General features: G+C 50.6%; 1 protein-coding gene across 3 annotated transcripts in view; it reads left to right on the top strand.

Moving 5' to 3' along the window:
* The window catches only part of ARHGAP26 (Rho GTPase activating protein 26), a 1692117-nt gene that overhangs the window by 1372613 nt on the left and 300237 nt on the right, over positions 1 to 19267 (top strand). The window contains exon 21 of one of the 3 annotated variants that reach the window (XM_085618130.1): positions 7224 to 7327. The exons of the other annotated variants lie outside the window; for them this stretch is intronic. Within the exon in view, the coding sequence (XP_085474256.1) occupies positions 7224 to 7269 (46 nt within the window). The 3' untranslated portion in view covers positions 7270 to 7327. Of the gene's footprint in view, positions 1 to 7223; positions 7328 to 19267 lie in introns of those variants that run through there. 3 annotated transcript variants of the gene reach the window in all.

Here is a 19267-nt window from a genome sequence, read left to right as displayed (position 1 = left end):
CCGGAACTCACCGCCGCTGGCCGGGACCCCTCTGGGAGCGCCGGGCAGGAAGAGCGCTGCTGCCGACAAAATCACCGCTGCCGCCCGGGCGCTACAGCGGAGGAAGACTGCGGAGGAACCTGGACGCCGTCGCGGCCCCCGAAGCCAGGGGAGGGCCGCCGTAGCTGCCACGAAGTCCGCGCTGGGGGCACGTTGCTGAGCAACCAGGGCGCTGGCCGCGCCATAGGCCGTGCCCTCGGTAAGCCGCGCCTCCATTGGTTCCTACCCCCGGATGGTCGAGGAGCCCGGAGGCTGCCCAGGCCTCAGGAAGAGTGGCCCGGAAGAAGGCGGCACCTTGACTGATCCGGTCCGGGTCTTCTAAAGTAGTGTGAGGCCTACATTCTTATCCCCCCCCCCCACACACACAACGGTGAGTGGGGCTGGCCGGCCGGCGGACTGCTGCTGTGGTCGGGGCTCTCGGGTGGTGCAGTGAGCCCCGAATATTGCCGCACCCGAAGCCCGAGAGGAAGCGGGATCTCTGTCAAAGCCCCGGGTCCCAGGAGGGGGCCCGGGTGAAGTCCAGCGAGGCGCTGCTGCTGCTGGGGCTCTCATGAGCTGAGGAGAGCTCCGCGTGTCCAAGCCTACCGCCCCACCTGCCGAGAGAAGAGCCCGGAACAGCGCGAGGAGTCCCGGTGAGTGGGGCTCGGTCTGCTAGTGGTTGGGGGGTTTGTCAGGGCACATTGCCGGTGCCCACCCCTGTTGCCAGTGCTTGTTGTCGCAGCGTGGGCAAGTCTGCTGTTTCCCGAGTCCCAGAAGAGGGGCTCCCATGTTACCAGTACCGTACTGACTGTACTTTACGCAACTGCCCCGCCAGACAGGGGGCAGTTGTAACGTTGGGGGCAAGGTTTATTTAGAGTCCCAGAGTGGGGTTTATACCCACCCAGGGTGGCAGTGTTATATGCATCGGTGGGCTCTACTGACTGTTTTAAGCCCCGTGAGTATGGGTTTATGCCTAATGTACCTGAACTAATGCTATCTGAAAGAAACACGTTAGTTAGATTCCTCACCTTAGAATATCCCCAGGCGTCAGACTGGATCCGGAAGATTTTTCGTCAGCAATACCCCTTGCGCGTCGCTAGGCGTCGTCTGCGGCTCCGCGTCCGTCGTCGGCGTCGTGCGCCGGGATGACGTCGTCGGAGTACTTAGACGCCGCCCTCGCGCGCTGACGTCACTTCTTCTTTTTTCCGCGCCAGTAAGCGCAGATCCGGGAGAGCTACCCCTTTTAGTCTTTTTTGACTAAATCTTTTTTGATCATTTTTGATCCTTGTCTGTCGACATCTGGTGCCGGTAGGATGCCTGGGTTCAAGGCTTGCGAGGATTGTCATCGACTGATGTCGGTGACCGATCACCACCGCCGGTGCCTCTACTGCTTAGGCCCCGACCACGACGCGGAGTCGTGCAACGACTGCCAGGCCCTGACTTCGAAGGCTAGGCGGGAGCGGTCCCGCAAGCTTCTCGAGCTTCGCCACTCGGCTCCGCGTCGTGCGCGATCCCGGTCCAGGAGGAGGTCCAAGGATCGCTCGCGGAGCCCTAGCCGACGCCATCGATCGTCCGGCTCCAAGTCGTCGGGTAAGTCCAAACGCTCAAAGAAGTCCAAGAGGCGACACCGCTCTTCGGACTCCCCTCGCCGGTCGCGCGACTCGGCCGAGGGTCAGGGTGGTTCCACCCCCGCGGCTCCGGCGGAGCCGCAGGTGCCGCGTCCGCCCCCATACCTTCCGGTCCCTGGGACTGACGCGGCGCCGGCGGAGATCAGTGCCTTCCTCTCGGCCATGAGGAGCCTGGCCCCGCCGTCGACGCCCGCTGGCGCGCCTTCGGGCCCCGCGGACTCGACTGGGCGACCTTGCCTGCCGGCGGCTCCGGCCCCGGCGCCGTCGACGACTCCGGTCTCGACGCCGCAGGTCCCCGCGGGGCCCATGCCTGGGCCCCAGTCGACGCCGGTTGACCTAGTCACTCCTCCACCGGCGCCGATGCCTGAACCACCGACGCCGTCACCGGCGCCGCCGACGCCTTTGACGCCGACACCCCAGTTTAGCCCTCATCCGGACCCGGCGCCGGCGCGGCGTCGACCGACGCCGCATCCGACGCCGCTTGAGTCCTACCATCTCTACAGTCCGGTTCCGATCATTCCTCCTGTTTATCAGGAATCGGAAGAAGGGGGCGACTGGGAGGGGTTCGAGGACCCTCTGGCTGTTCAGTCACAGCTTTCTCAGGACTGGGCAGATGAACTGGGGGAGGCCAGTGGGCTGGACACCTCGCCAGACACTGGATTCACTTCTCCTCCGACCGTGGCTTCGGAGGAGGGTGCAGCATTTTCTGTGGTGCTGCGCAAGGCGGCCGAGGCCCTTGGGCTCGAGTTGCCTGCCGTGGCTGTGAGGACTAACATCCTCACTGAGGTGCTTCAAACCTCAGCAAGCTCCACTGAGCCTCTGCTGCCGTTCAACGAGGCCCTCACTGACGTTCTGCAGGGCACCTGGTCCAAGCCCTCCACAGTTCCTCCTGTGGATAGGAACGTTGCCAGGCGCCACCGCCCTGCTCCGGGCGACCCCAGTTTCCTGTCCCAACACCCCACCCCCGAGAGTCTGGTTATCCAGGCCTCTACCTCCCAATCCTCCTTCCCGACCGCTCCGCCGGACCGGGATTCCAAGAGACTCGAGCAGTTTGGCAAGAAACTGTTCTCGTCCCTTAGTTTGGGCCTGCGGTCCTTAAATACCGCCTGTCTCTTGGACCGTTATTCCCATTCCCTGTGGGATACGGTGGAGGACGTGCTGCCCCTGTGCCCGGAGGAGGTCCGGACGCGTCTTACCCAGGCTTTGGCCGATGGGAGGGATGCAGCACGGCACGCCATACGATGTGGGCTTGACACCACGGACTCGCTGGGTCGGGCGATTTCAACCACGGTGGCGCTCCGCCGCCACGCCTGGATGCGGTCCACGTCATTTTCCGGGGATGTCCATACCACCCTCATGGACATGCCCTTTGATGGCACTCGCCTGTTTGGTGAGAAGGCGGACAGTGCGCTGAACCGCTTTAAGGACTCCCGGGCTACGGCCAAGTCCTTGGGCCTTTCGGCTCCGCGGGCACACACCTCCGCTTTTCGCCCCTTTCGTGGCCAAGGAAGGGGCGCCTCCTCACGTCCGCAAAGCCACCAGCCGCAGAACCAACCTGCGCGCGGTCGCGGACGTGGCTTCCGCCGTGGCGGAAATGGAGGCCGACGTGGTCAGCCCACTTCCACCCCGGCAGCATCCGCCTCAAAGCCCTCCTAGTCCGAGCTTTCAGGCCCATACCACGCCAGTGGGCGGCAGAGTTCGCCATCACCTGCTCCACTGGCGGTCCATAACATCGGACAGGTGGGTGCTGCAAATCGTCCGAAGGGGCTACTCCCTCCCCTTCGAGACGACCCCTCCAGCCATGCCACCGCAGCACCACCGTATCTCGGGGGATCATTTGAATCTTCTCCGCGAGGAAGTTTCGGCTCTCTTGGCCAAGGGGGCCGTCGAGCGCGTTCCGAGCCCAGAAGTAGGTCGTGGTTGTTATTCCCACTACTTTCTGGTTCCCAAGAAGGGCAAAGGGGGCCTACGCCCTATCTTGGACCTCCGGAACGTCAATGCCTTCCTCCGAAAGGACAGGTTCAAGATGCTAACGTTGGCTCAGGTTTTAGCTGCCCTAGACCCTGGAGACTGGATGGTAGCGTTGGACTTGCAGGACGCATATTTTCATATCCCCGTCCTGCCGGCCCACCGGCGTTACCTGCGGTTCACGGTGGGCCAAGAGCACTTTCAGTTTACCGTGCTCCCCTTCGGCCTCACCAGTGCCCCTCGGGTGTTCACGAAAGTGTTGGCGGTGGTCGCAGCTCATCTGCGCAGATCAGGGGTTTCAGTCTTCCCCTATCTCGACGACTGGTTGTTGAAGGCGGGCTCGCCCCAGGCAGTCGTCTCCCACCTCCAGACTACGGCGGATCTCCCGCATTTGCTGGGGTTTTCCATCAACGTGCCGAAGTCACACCTGAGTCCCTCTCAGAAGCTCCTCTTCATCGGAGCGGTTCTCGATTCGGCGCAGTTCCGGGTCCATCCACCGGAACAGCGGGTCCGGGATATACAGGCCCTGATTCCCATCTTTCGGCCTCTATCCCGGGTTTCGGTCAGGCTAGTGTTGCGGCTTCTGGGGCTGATGGCCTCCTGCATCCTACTAGTGCATCACGCCAGGCGGCGCATGCGGGCTCTGCAGTGGGACCTGAAGTTTCAGTGGGCCCAGCATCACGGCAACCTGTCCGACCATGTCTTGATCTCGGAGGGCACTGCACAGCAGTTGCAGTGGTGGCTCACGGACCGCGAGTGGGTCAAGGGCAAGAGCCTCTCCCTTCCCCAACCGGAGCATGTCGTAGTGACGGATGCGTCCCTCCTGGGTTGGGGTGGCCATATGGGGGAGGCGGAGATCAGAGGCCTCTGGTCTCCGGCGGAGTCTCGTCTCCACATCAACCTGTTGGAGTTGAGAGCGATCCGGCTTGCACTGAAAGCCTTCCTTCCCTCTGTCAGGGGAAGTGTCGTGCAGGTGTTCACGGACAACACCACCGCCATGTGGTATTGCAACAAACAGGGCGGGGTGGGGTCGTGGACCCTTTGTCAGGAGGCTCTGCGCCTCTGGACGTGGCTGGAACACCAGGGCGTCACCCTAGTGGTTCAACATCTGGCGGGCTCTCTGAACGCCAGAGCAGACGAACTCAGCCGCCGGTGCATGATGGATCACGAATGGCGTCTGAACTCCGAAGTGGCGCAAGGTCTCTTTCAGCAGTGGGGAGAGCCTTGGTTAGATCTATTTGCCACCGAAGAGAACGCGCAATGTCAGCAGTTCTGCGCGTTGGAATTTCCAAGGCGGCGCTCACTCGGCGACGCTTTTCGTCACGAGTGGAGTTGCGGTCTGTTGTACGCCTTTCCGCCTATACCACTTCTGCCCAGAGTGCTGAAGAAGATCAGGCACGACCGGGCCCAAGTCATCTTGGTGGCTCCGGATTGGGCACGAAGATACTGGTATCCCGAGCTACTCAGTCTGTTGACCGATCCCCCGATACGTCTGCCCCTTCGGGAGGATCTTCTGTCGCAGCAGCAGGGGACGGTCCTCCACCCGAACCTGTCCAGCCTCCACCTCCATGCGTGGAGATTGAGCGGCGGCAGTTGATGCCATTTGACTTGCCTCCTGAAGTCTGTGATATCATTCTGGCAGCCAGGCGTCCCTCCACAAAGTCGGTATACGCCTGCCGGTGGAACAAATTTGTGGCATGGTGCACAGCAAAGGCTGTGGATCCCCTTTCCGCCCCTCTTTCTGAGGTTCTCCTCTTCCTTCTTTCTCTGGCCCGGCAGGGCTCTGCCCTGGGCACCCTGAAAGGTTATCTTGCTGCCATCTCCGCCTTCTTGCGGCTTCCTGATCAGCCTTCTCTTTTCAAGTCCCCTGTGGTTACACGCTTTCTCAAAGGCATTACACACACGTTCCCTCCTGTCCCTTTTGTAATGCCTCAGTGGGACTTGAATCTGGTATTGACATTCCTGATGTGCGCTCCCTTCGAGCCTCTTCACAATTGCCCTCTTCGTCTTCTAACTCTAAAGACTGCTTTTCTGGTAGCCATCACCTCGGCTAGACGGGTGAGTGAGCTCCAGGCTTTATCTTCAAAGCCTCCTTTTCTATCTGTTCATCCGGACAAGGTTGTCCTTCGGCCTCGTCCCTCCTTTCTTCCTAAAGTGGTGACTCCATTTCACCTTGGGCAGTCTGTCACCTTGCCCACCTTCTTTCCGCCTCCGCATCCTTCCAAAGAGGAAGAGAGGCTCCACCGTCTGGACCCAAAACGTGCGCTCTCCTTTTATCTGGACCGCACAAAACAGTTCCGGGTGGACGACCAGCTTTTTGTTGTGTACGTGGGCGCTAAGAAGGGGAAAGCTGTGCACAAACGAACCATCTCTCGGTGGGTCGTTTTGTGTATAAAAATTTGCTATTCCTTGGCTAAAAAGGACCCTCCTGTTGGGCTGCGCGCCCATTCTACTCGGGCCACGGCGGCTACAACTGCCTTGGGACGGGGAGTCCCTTTGCAGGATATCTGTCAGGCGGCGACGTGGGCTTCGCTACACACGTTTGCCAGGCATTATTGCCTTGACAGCCAAGTCCGGAGGGATGGCTTCTTTGGCCGTTCTGTCCTCCAGGACTTTCTGGTGTGATCTTGGTTCGCAGACCCACCACCGGGGATGGTATTGCTTGGGTATCTATTCTAAGGTGAGGAATCTAACTAACGTGTTTCTTTCAGATGAACAAGTTACTTACCTTCGGTAACGATGTATCTGTAAGAAACATTAGTTAGTTAGATTCCTCACCGACCCTCCCATCCTCCCCGTTCTGCGAACTGACATCTAGGGTTAAGGTTATCCTTTTCAGGCCCCTAGATTTTATTTTTGGCACCAGTGTCGGTCTTTGCATGGCTCTGCGTTCCTGGCGCGGAAGGCTATGTACAAGAACTGACGTCAGCGCGCGAGGGCGGCGTCTAAGTACTCCGACGTCATCCCGGCGCACGACGCCGACGACGGACGCGGAGCCGCAGCCGACGCCTAGCGACGCGCAAGGGGTATTGCTGACGAAAAATCTTCCGGATCCAGTCTGACGCCTGGGGATATTCTAAGGTGAGGAATCTAACTAACTAATGTTTCTTACAGATACATCGTTACCGAAGGTAAGTAACTTGTTCTTTACGCCTAATGAGACGCATTTTGTTTTTATGCCATGATGTCTCCATAATGCATCTATGCCCAATGCTTAGGGTTTATTTTCCCCTTAGGCCTACATCATTGGTGTTCTGCCGAACTTGCTTTTCATGCGAAGTAGGCCTAATTTTCACATGTTTATGCCCACTGGGTATACCTAAGGTTATGAAGTTTATGCCTACAGTTACGTTCCGGCTGGTGTCATGCATAATGTGCCTGATCTAATGTGTTCTAGGCCTTATGGGTCCAGATGCAGGATATGGTTCAAGCCTAATATGTTGACTCCCCAGGATTAGTGCGGAATATGTTTTTATTAGGCCTACGGCTACTTCCTTGCCTAACAGGAGCATTGCATCCATACAGATATGGTTATGGCTAATGGGACTTATGTTGGTTATGCCTAATGCTTTACCTGCCTATTGTGATGCCATGATGTTTCCATTACAGGTGTTCCAGCCTAATGTCATGCCCTGATGTTTTTAGTCCAGGTTAATGCTCATGGACTTTACCTTTATTCTTCACACGTACATTTGTCCTAACTGTACTTCGCAATGGTTCTGGCAGGGTCCCGATTGGCCCTGCCATATATCTACTCTCTCCTGTAAATATTGACCTGGCGCCGGTTGGCACAGAATAGAGATTACTGAAATTATCTTGTGTTTCTATAATACAAGAGTTATTCTTACACAATTTTGTCTAGCGTCTCTTTTTGGAGTGTGCCCGGTGTGTCGCCTGTGTGTACTGCGTGGATGCTTCGCACATTTCCTCTGGAGTTTGGCCCACCCGCTCTGCACCACGCTACCCGTTTCCAACAGGCACGATTGAGAAATCTATAAAGAAAGCTGCTTATTTGTTACTCTTTGTACAATCCTTGTGTGTCTCTGTTATAGTGTGTTCTTTTTCTTCAGAGATTGTGAAGTGATCCTGGAGCAGAGCGCGGAAGGGGGGGCAAAATGTAGACGAAATAGGAGAGACTGGCATTACCGCTGTTATTTAAATACTCCATTACTGCCAGTGGTTTGGCTTCCAACCTCTGCCTTGTTTTTGGATGCCTGCGTGCGTGGATAAGAAGGTATTGGTTCTTGTGTGCAAGGGTGGAGAATTTTGCTATTAAGTGTAGACTGCATGCAGGTCAGAGGTGCACTCCGAGCATAGATTAGTTAACAATGTGCGCAGCTCAAGCAGAGGTGGTGGAAGGTCACAGTTCACGGTGAAGGATAACTACAGCGTTGCCAAGAAGGTATTGTGCGATGCTGCTCTGCATGAGGCCCAGAGATGCACTTTAATAATAATGGTGCAGCAAGAGACAATCACATCTAGGCACCGGGAAGAGTATTCTGATTCATACTGTCTGATAGGAGGTTCCTGCGCTTTTTGGTTTGCGTCTTTGAATGTTTGTCCCCACTGCCAGTAACTCAAGAGTATAGACAGTGCTTAATTTGTAAATAGAGCTCCTAGTTTTCCGTTTTTACAGATACAGTCAGAAACCAGTGTGTTTACTGTCTGTATTTTTAAAGTCGGAAAAATGCAGAAACTTGTCCTTTTGTGAGAGACTCTCAATGCTGTCCTTTATGAATTCCAGGCCAACCGCTGAGCACATAAATAGCTTGGGGAGTTAATACCAGGATGATATTCCCTTAAATAACGCCAATGTTAACATATATTTGTAGTATAATGCTAATATTTATCTGTGGTATAAGTATTTTGTTATATTTGACTACTTAATTTGCTAAAATGTGACAGGCATCAAAGTTTGAGTGCATGTTTATCAGTTAAATATGGAAATATACCATTTTACGACTCCATTAATTCTCCCAAAATTGAAAAAAAATTGGATAACTACCAATTAGATGTCCCACAAATACATATGGATAAATACCTAAGGAAATGTTAAAAAAATAAAAATACCTTAAAACTGGTAGCACTATTTGTAAAATGAGTGCTGGTGCCCAAAGCGCAGCTCCGAAGCCTGCTACTGGTGCTATTAAATGCCAGCGTGCTGAATACCAAGGCTGGTAGTCTTAAATCCACTTCATGCCTCTTTAATCCACTAATGAACACTCTTTCCCCTTTTATCTCAATTTTACAGGTTCTGACTTTCTCCCGCCGTGACTTTTTTTTGTCATTCTCCTTTTTTCCCATTTGCGTTTTTTCCCCCTCTTCCTCTCAGAATGTCAGTGAAGGAAAATACAAAGTCCCCATTCCCACAAATGAGTGCCAGTGGCCCCCTTCAGCAGCCACCGGCTCAAATTAGGCACTGGAAACATCCATTTCTCCCAGCAAGCTTTTACTGGTTAACAGCACAATAGTCAAGTGGGTGGTATACGTTGTTGTGCGGTACAGTACAGGTTCGCTCATACAGAGGATTATCCACAGTGGTTAATTCAGGTGAATGGGAACAGCCATACCTTCCTCTTTACTGAAGGCCTGATAAGCATGGCCAGCATTAAAGGCCAGATTCCTGATGCGAACCAAAAAAGAGTTCCAAAGCTCTGCTGTCTGAACAGGGAAGGTTGATCTTCTAAGTTATCTATTCCATTACAGAATATCAGCTCTGAGATGGCCCTTTGATCGGAGACTGCATCTTAGACAATCATTCTTAAATTCCCTTGAGATGAAGGAAAGAACCTGGGGCATAATTTAGAACCCCTGCATCCCTCGCGGTGCGGGGGTCCCCCATAGTTTGTGGTTTTGGAAGGGGGCCCATCACCCTCTAAGCCATGCTATCGCATGCCTTGCAGAATACGAGCAATGGCATGGAATAAGAAAATAGTTAAAGGCTTGGAAAAGCCACTCTCCTTTACCAAGCTGGCCCCTGCAGAGTTGGAGTGTGTGTTCAGGGGGCCCCCCATTGAGCCCATTATGCATGGGGCCCCATCATTTTGTTACGCCACTGGAAAGACCTTTTTACAGTTGTGCACTATGTACAGTACAAAGGGCCTTGAAGGTAACTCTTAGCTCTAGTGATTACGTTCAGATGTATTTGAGCGGGACAGTGTGGTCCGGTGCCTGGGGATAATCTCAATTTGTTAAATTCTACTAAGAAAATGGAGTGTGCCGAGTGATTGCAAATTATTTTGGGGCCGTTTTTGCAGGATGATTAGAATAGTGTTCTGACTTTTTATGGCATTTTTCTTTTTTTTGGTGATCGTGGTGCAGCATAGGAGATTGAATACCAAGACAGTTTCTGTTGTATCGTTTATCCTAGTATCTTGATAAATTCCCCTGAATTATTCCTTACTTCAGAAGCAAGCAGTGTTGCATACCTTCAGGGGTTTTCTTTGTTTACTATTACTAGAGTCCAATAGTGAAATTAAAATGGTGCTCAAAGTCTTAGAAGAGGGATCTGAGCTCCAGATAAGATACATGAATTAGCATACCTATTAATTTGTTTTCCCAGTAACAACTTGGAGTCAAGTAAATTGTCCACATTCCTAATCTACTGTTCTGTGAAAGATGTCCATGAGATGTCCACCAGAACTTCGGGGTGTAAATATTTGGGGGCCTCAAACTGAGGTTTTCTCACTCTTACCAGCATCTAGTTTAGCCATTTCATTGGCATCGAGGTTCTGATTGTACCAAATCAAGTCCTCACTCTTGCCCCGGTTGATTGTTGCCCTCTTAGCCTCAATAGGTTTTGTGCACAATGAGTTTTGGAGTTAAAAAGAAAGTCAAGCACGGGGTAAAGGCACCCAATGGCTGAAAGTAGACCGAAAATTCTCTTAGTAAGAGTTAAATTCCAGAGATGACTCTACATGTAATCAGGAGTGAATGTGAAGTGGAGGGAGGGAGTTAGACTGCATCCTTTTTTAGACAAATTGCACTAGATCCCCCTCCTGATCCCTCACTTCTGTAAATGCTCAAGAAGGATATAGTGGTCAGTGATGTAGAATGTTTAGTCGGTTCTTACATCATTGCGGCAGCACCAAATTATTACCAAATGATTCTTCCCCGGGATCCCAGACATGGCTCATTCTTTAGACATAAAGCTATTGCATTGCTAATTTCTTTTTTTTTAATTTTTTTTATTTTTCTTGCTTTCCACCCCTTCTTACAGCCACTCTGCTTATGGCTGGAAGATTTAGCCCCCCCCCCCCCGAAATTTGGCTCTAGTTGCCTGCCTGACTGAAAGCATTGCTAATTTCATCTTGCTCGGAGCACTGTCCTGGATTTATCGGAGGCAGTGGTGTACAGTGGACAGAAACACTGCTCACCTCAGTAGTGAATATGCATGGCGTTTCTTATATTTTATACACTTGAAGGACCCGGAGGCAATAGTTGACTTGCATTAGTGATCAATTGTCTTTTTTATAAATTCAATTTCCGGAGAGAGCCCATGGCAGGTAGCCTCAAGTTCAACATCAAGGGGCTAACTCACCCAGTGTGTCGTTCATTTTTCATTAAAATAATAGCGTACTTGTGATGTGCTTTCACATATTTGACCAAAAATTATTTCTCGCTCTTGGTGTAAGATTACCCCCAGCGCTGTCCGGCCTGTTGTTCATTTTTGACTCTGGTGTGCTCGAACACCCATATGCGGGAAGTGGAAGTCGAATGCTTTATGGAGGACTAGCAGTATACAGACAGGCCTGAATAGGTTTGAACAACTTCCTAAATGAACTGAAATACAGCACAGTATGTAGAATGTACCGCTTTGGGGTAGGTGAGGGGGGGGGGTATCCTGTGACACCTTCTTGTGAGATTGGAACTCCCTTCCCCTCCATCTGAGATCAGAGCCCAAATTACTTCCCTTCCGCAAACACTTAAAAACCCTGCTTTTTAACAAACCAGAATTGCCTCAACCGTTCATCTATACGCGTTGTGTCTGTAGCGCTAGGACGCCCGAGGGTAGCTATCGCGCTTAACAAATGGTCTTTTCATTTCACTTTTCATTTCATTTATCTTAAACTGCCGAATTAAAGTGGCTACTTTTAACCCAGCTGGACTAGTAAGGTTTGCATTATAAATGATGTATTTGGAGGATTGAACAAAGGTACTTTGCTACTTTGACATGTTGCAGCCTGCCAGACTGCTGATATAATTATGCTCCTCCCAACCTCTGATATAGATGACATCTGTACACTCATACCTGCGTCTTCCCGAGGGGGGTCTGTAATTTCACTTATGATGGGTTTGTCCAGTAAGCTTCTGAAAATGAAAAAATGAATGATTTTACATTATTTATTTAGTGCCTAATACTGAGCGTCCACCCTGTCACTAACCAGGCGGTTTAGAATGGACAGACTATCAGTAAATGTCAAAGCGAAAATGTAACCTGGTCTTCTGTGACAATAGTCTGAACGACTCCCCATTATGAGAATCCAGAAGGCGCACTTGAGCAAGTGCCAGGGATTTTTTTGCAGTTAACATGGGCCTTTCAACTGTAGTCTCGCACCACAGCAAATCACGCCATCAGCATTTCCACGTCAGTTTTCAGCCTCTTCTGTCACCCGCGTTTCCCAAGGAAACAGCCACGCTTCCGGATTCCCACAGCAACCTTGTATGCTGCACGTGCCCCCGAAGCCATGCCAGGCGAGGCGAGGTTGCCCACCCTTCTTCCGGCCCGCGTGTGCGTGCTGAGAGCGAGAATCCGTTCGACTCTTAATGAATCATGTTTGGAAACCCAAAGCAAAGTCAGGGAAAGGGAGTGATGTCGCGATGAGTAAGTGCTGTGCTTAAATGACTTCTCCACACGTGAGGTGGGTGGGGGAAGATGGGAGATGTAAGCGGTAAAGAGAAAACGCGCTTCTGCGCTGCACGGTAATATGCAAAATAGGTCGTGGCCCTGGTGAAAATACTCAGGCGATAACTTGCGCCATCAGCCCCTCTGGAGATTTTTAATACGAAGCCATTATCTTAAAGTAGTTTACTGAACTGTGTACCGTGGGGCCTATAGTGAAATGAGCGTGTACATCTGCTTTCTGAGCTCTGAGGCACTTTGGTATAACCAGGGATTTAAGTGGGAGGAAAACACTGGGGGGGGGGGGGGTCTCTCAAAGGGCCGTGGTCAATGTAATTAAGGGCGTGGCTTAAAAACATGTAAGCTAAAAATCTGGGCTTAGCATAGTGTGCCTCCCAGCTTGTATTTTGTTGTTTCTGTCATTGCATCCAGTCAATGGTTTTTAGTTGCATAAGATGGAAGCAGCAACTATGGCTTGTATATAATATTGAAAAAGCTTCCACAACAGGACCCTACAGTGAGGAAAACACTTTGCCTTTGCATCCACTGCATAATATGGACGAGTCACAGAGGAATAGCTGCTGCCAGAGGGTTCAAGCAACTGTACATCACAAACGAGTGGTGCACGTATGCACCCCTGGAGGGCACCCTCTGAAGGCGGGATAATGGGTGATTCCTGTACAGATGCAGTTACTCACTGCACCCACCGGCAGAGGGAACTCTGTTCCACTGTGTCTGTGCACCATGACAGGAGAATAGATCCACAGGCAGGGGGTGTAATTTCTGTGTGCGGTAAGGATCATTGCTGTACGTGTGCTGTGTGTTAGGGAAGTTAGGTACAATGTTTTCACTGAACAGAAGCCAAAGCCAAAACTGTTGAATGATTTTGTATTGTCCTTTCTATTAATGGCCTCTCTATTTTTAACCACTGCCATTGTTGCTTTGTGATTTACCAGTGGTAGTTTTACTTTCGTCAAGTACCTTATATAAATTCCTTGCCCTTATTTTTCAATTAGTTGTAGTCTAGTTGCGTTTTCCCGATCATCTTCAAAATATCTCCCTCAATTCTGCTAACTGCCTCCTGTGATCTCAAACCCAACACCGCCATACCATTGCCAAACCCACGCACCGCCTTCAGATGTTTTTCCGCTCGGAGCACCACCGCACTGGCATGAACTTACCTTCAACTTTAAGTCAAGACCTCCTGGTTCAGATTCAGGACATGCCTCCAGAACCTGCTTCTCTTCGAGGGCCTGTTACGATTACACGGTTGACCAGTCTCCAAACCCATCGCTGAGGGTGCCACAGTCCAGTCTTCTCTGTATGGGGGTGTAATCCCCAGCATTATCACACTCTCCGCTTTGCAGTCACTTCTTTCTCAGTACTGTGCTTAGGTTTGGAATTGTCTGTATGAACTCTATCACACGCTGTTCGTGCACAACCTATGTAAGGAAATGTTATTCATTGAAATACATCCAAATTTAAATGACCTGGATCCGCATATTCAGCAGCATGTCCACTAAACCATGGCCACAAGGTGGCACCACAGTTGCCAACATCCTCTTAATACACTAAGAAGACTTTCTGAGCTCACCTGTCTTCTAGCTTAACCAAGCAATTCTGCTGATCACAATAAATATATGAGAAAAGGATATCACCGCAGTTGTATTCTGTAGAGGACTGTGCTGTTTTATGTGATATGCTGTCAGACATTCAAACTGGGACAGGGTGGAATCCTGCAAAGCACCTGATCAGGATGTCTCTGCACTAAATGATAGTTATTTGGAAGTCGCATGCCATTTCTGGAACGTATAGAGATAGGCGCTACTTCAATGCTGATTTGGAGTGGATCATGGGAATGATGCAACCAAGAAGACGAGAATAGGTTCTTGCACTTCCAAGGATGTACTGATGTTGTTTCTGCTATGATTAACACCATGTCTTACAACCAGTCATAGCACAATATTTTCAATTCTGAAAACCAATTGCTCCTGACCGGTTAAGATGTCGGTCTCATGTGTTGCATAGTGTTGCTGTTCCACTGTTAATGCTTGCAGGGGGCAACTTCATGCTGGCTGCATGTACATCCAGGCTTACTTGTTCTTCTATAGATGGTGGGTGGAAAAGGTGTCATCTGACAGAGGCTGGCCATACGGCATGGGGGTTCTGTGTGAAGTTGTCTGACCCGGACAGGAACACCCAGGCCACAGCACTTCATGGTTTACATTTGTTTCCATGATAACTGCTTATAATACATGAGTGGTGTGTGCAATCAAATCCAAGATTATGATCATCTTCTATACTGTCTAAAGCTACAGCGTAAGCAAGGTCTGGTGAGTGGTTGTTTCAAGAATGTTGCAATGCGTCCCAGCACATATCCTTATTTTTCTTCGTCTGCCCCGCCAGTTATATTTTTGCTATTCTTATTTTTTCAGTTTTTACATTCGATCCTGATTGTCTGCTGGAACCTTCTGTTCTATTGATTTCACCTAGTTTCCAGTGAACCCAGTGAATTGTTCTTTGACAGTTATTGACACATGTTCCTTACCATTTTTCTCATCTTTGTGGAACCTTCTGGACATTGTGCATGTTGCTTTTTCGTGTACTGCGGTATTCTACTTGTAGGCATGTGCTAGTTGTATGTTTCCAGATGTACTCCAGCAATGTGGTTTCTAGAATCTTTTTGCCATATTTCGTAGCTCCAAAGAAGAAACACACCAATCTGCACTGCCCTCGACATTTAACATCTAGTTAGAATCTTCTTTCTTTGGCCTGGTTTTCTGATGAATACATCTTCTACCAGATTCCTCACATTATGAATACTCCAATTTCTTCTAGACTTCAAGTTAGTCTGGAAAACTCTTTCTTTAACAGGAACTTACCAGATGACTCCACATTTGGATGTGAAAGCAGCAGATTATATGAGGTCTTGAGCAGCATGCTTGCGTCACTTCTAGTTTTTGTTCGCCTCTTTGACGCATTCCCATATACTCTCTACGTTTTTCTCTGACCAATTCCTCCAGCTACTGCTTCAGATGTCTCTTTAAAGCACCTCAGGTGTCAATCCTTGCAGATGGTGCAACAAGATATCCCTGTTGGATCCCCACAATGACTGTATGGTGTCTGGGGTCGGAACAGAAAGCTGCAACATGCAACTGTTGTGCCTGTATGTACCCGAAGGCCACGTTGGAGCTGCGGAGGACAAAGTTGTTTTTAAATATGGAATAAAGAACAGAACGACCGACCAAAGTCCAGCTCAACCAAGACACATGTACCATCAACAATCAGAAGTTGGTGCAAAACACTTCCTGCACCCGTCGTCCAAAAGTGCAAATCCGGTCACAATGTTCATCGAAAGAAGGAAGGTGCACTCGTTGTAGTCAAACGCAGAATCAGTTAGTCCAAAAATTATTTCTTTCTTTATTCTGATAATTTGTAACAGATTATTATTTCTCTGACGCTGCATACTGTGTCTTTCGTGAATCTGTTTGCACCTCTTTGGACTTTTCTCATCGCCTATTGGTCAACTATACGTAGAGCCCTGATGAAGTTCCTGCTTGGACCGAAACGCGTTGGCTGTGTGACGTTTTTGTTAAAAATTATCAGAATAAAGAAAGAAATTATTTTTGGACTAACTGATTCTGCGTTTGATAACAATGAGTGCACCTTCTTTTTTTCGATGAACATTGTTTTTAAATATGGCCTGTAGGTAGACTACCAAACAAACCTCCACAGCAAAAAATCACCTACCTGGCAATGTTCTGCTAAGAAATCATCCTTCCAAAACCGAAGAATGCACCACTGGAAGAAGATTTTTTCTTAGACGCAGGAGTCTCATTCCTGGGACTGTTTTGAGTTCCAATATCCTTCCTGAATACCTGACTTATTTGACAATGGGCGACCCCTGACAACTAAAAAGGTGATTTGAACAAAAAGGGTAAAGGAGAAATTAGAAGGGGGTCTTATCAACTCCTAGTAGTTAAATCTTTAAGATGAAGAGCCAACAGGAATGATTCTCACTGTATTCACTGACCGCAACTCTTGACGAATGTGTGACTACTGAGCCGGTCCCCCCACACACTATATGGGGCAATTAGCCCATCCATGGATAACCTACAGGTTCCTTGGGAAGGAACATATGCAAGCAAGCATGCATGAGTGTGTGCGTGATCTGTGTATAAAAAAAGCACAACCAGTGAATCACTGTTGGAATCAGGTTAGGGTTTCTTTTTTGGTCCTGACAAAAGCCATTTGACCTACACTGGCAGATCTATGGCTGTAACATGTAGACCATGCGATGCAGGGGCACTAAACAGTGCCCTGTTCACATTAGGTACAATTTAAGTACCATTGTGCCTTTAATCTTATCAACGTGATCCCTAATAAAGCGATAACTTGGGCTGTACCCTAGATAGTTTTATTCTACTAGATTCCTACAATATACCAGGCTCCTATTAACAGGTTGAGCCCACCCATATGTACCATGGTTGTGGGTGAGGGACTTTATGATGAAGCATGCCACACATAAACCGTGGTCAGAGTCCCATAAGAAAATCTAAGAGGCTTTCCTTTACCAGGGTTTTTGAACTGTGTAGGGGCGCTTACAGCCAATCTGATAGATCAGAGCACATTATCTCGTTTAAGAAAGGCAAGACTGGAGTTTCCTGTTCTTTTGGCAGACCCAGCGATGGTAGAGGCTTTCCAATTACCAGTGGTTGATCTTTTTTGAGGATGGCCCAAACATAAAGGCCTTCCCCACAGTTCTTTCGGACACGGAATCCAAGAAGCTCGACCCTGGGGTCTTAAAATGTTTACATTCAGCAGTTTGTCTCTCCACACAGCTAATGCCACATGCCTTTTAGAGAGATTTGTCCATTACGTCAGGGCAACTGGTAGAGCTTACGATTTTCAACCTGCGAGACCATACGAAGAAGCCATTCTTTGACCTGGTGAGTGATGGCCTCCTTGCATCTAAACAGATCCTGAAGTGTGGGTCTGCATTAGCCAACTCTGTTGCTCTGTCTGTCTCTGACATTTATGCTGCATCAGCATACTTGGATTCCACTAGTTTTCAGAGGGATGTCCAAACTGTGCTCATGGAGACATGTCCTCTGATGGTGCGCATCCATTTGGAAAGAAGTCCAAGTCTACCTTGGAATGCATTAAGAACACCAGGGCTACGGCTCTCCCTGCATGGCAATTTTACCACCAGTATTGAAAGTTCTGTAATTTATTCTAGAGGTGTGGAATCCTAACAACTGTTGCTGTACTAGCTCATACAAGCGCAACAGCAACAACATCCCTTCCTTTGGGGGCAAGGTTGGAATCAGTGCACAAATGGCATTATGCATCCCTATGGTGGCTCTGTACAGCTTCAAAGCTGATGGAGTGGAGCCATATATAGGTGCCATGCCTGCGCGTTGTCAGTTAATTATTTTCTGCACCCCTAGCTGCAGATTTGCAGCTTCAATCACACCGTTGTTTTCTGATAACTTCTAAAATTCTATGATAGTGTGCTACGGAATTATATCCTCACTGAGTACAACTGGATTCAAGCTGTGCCATGACTGAAGAATGCAGAGGTTGGCAAGGGACCCACACGAAGTGTGCCTTTTGTGCTTGGGCTCACAACACGACTCGAAGTAGTGGGATAAGTGCCCCCTTATGCACCTGAAGGTAATTTGAGATTGGGAGGCAAAGTTGTATGTTGCCGAACACAAGAAGGAGTTGTGGCCTTCTCGTAGATACTGCTCCCGCTCTGTCGCAGTCCAGATCTTGGTCCCGGTCAGGAGGTCGCTCTCAAGACCGCTCCGCTTCGCCATCAGAAGTCTTTCTGTAAGCCCAAGATCTGAAAGAAACACGTTAGTTAGATTCCTCACCTTAGAATATCCCCAGGCGTCAGACTGGATCCGGAAGATTTTTCGTCAGCAATACCCCTTGCGCGTCGCTAGGCGTCGTCTGCGGCTCCGCGTCCGTCGTCGGCGTCGTGCGCCGGGATGACGTCGTCGGAGTACTTAGACGCCGCCCTCGCGCGCTGACGTCAGTTCTTCTTTTTTCCGCGCCAGTAAGCGCAGATCCGGGAGAGCTACCCCTTTTAGTCTTTTTTGACTAAATCTTTTTGATCATTTTTGATCCCTGTCTGTCGACATCTGGTGCCGGTAGGATGCCTGGGTTCAAGGCTTGTGAAGACTGTCATCGACTGATGTCGGTGACCGATCACCACCGCCGGTGCCTCTATTGCTTAGGCCTCGACCACGACGCGGAGTCGTGCAACGACTGTCAGGCCCTGACTTCGAAGGCTAGGCGGGAGCGGTCCCGCAAGCTTCTCGAGCTTCGCCACTCGGCTCCGCGTCGTGCGCGATCCCGGTCCAGGAGGAGGTCCAAGGATCGCTCGCGGAGCCCTAGCCGACGCCACCATCGATCGTCGGGCTCCAAGTCGTCGGGTAAGTCCAAACACTCAAAGAAGTCCAAGAGGCGACATCGCTCTTCGGACTCCCCTCGCCGGTCGCGCGACTCGGCCGAGGGTCCAAGTGGTTCCACCCCCGCGGCTCCGGCGGAGCCGCAGGTGCCGCGTCCGCCCCCATACCTTCCGGTCCCTGGGGCTGACGCGGCGCCGGCGGAGATCAGTGCCTTCCTCTCGGCCATGAGGAGCCTGGCCCCGCCGTCGACGCCCGCTGGCGCGCCTTCGGGCCCCGCGGGCTCGACTGGGCGACCTCGCGTGCCGGCGGCTCCGGCCCCGGCGCCGTCGACGACTCCGGTCTCGACGCCGCAGGTCCCCGCGGGGCCCATGCCTGGGCCCCAGTCGACGCCG

This window comes from Triturus cristatus, chromosome 7 (genome assembly GCF_964204655.1).
Source record: "Triturus cristatus chromosome 7, aTriCri1.1, whole genome shotgun sequence".
Lineage (NCBI taxonomy): Eukaryota > Metazoa > Chordata > Amphibia > Caudata > Salamandridae > Triturus > Triturus cristatus.
The sequence above is the reverse complement of the archived record's forward strand: the minus strand, read 5'-3'. Positions and strand labels throughout refer to the sequence as shown.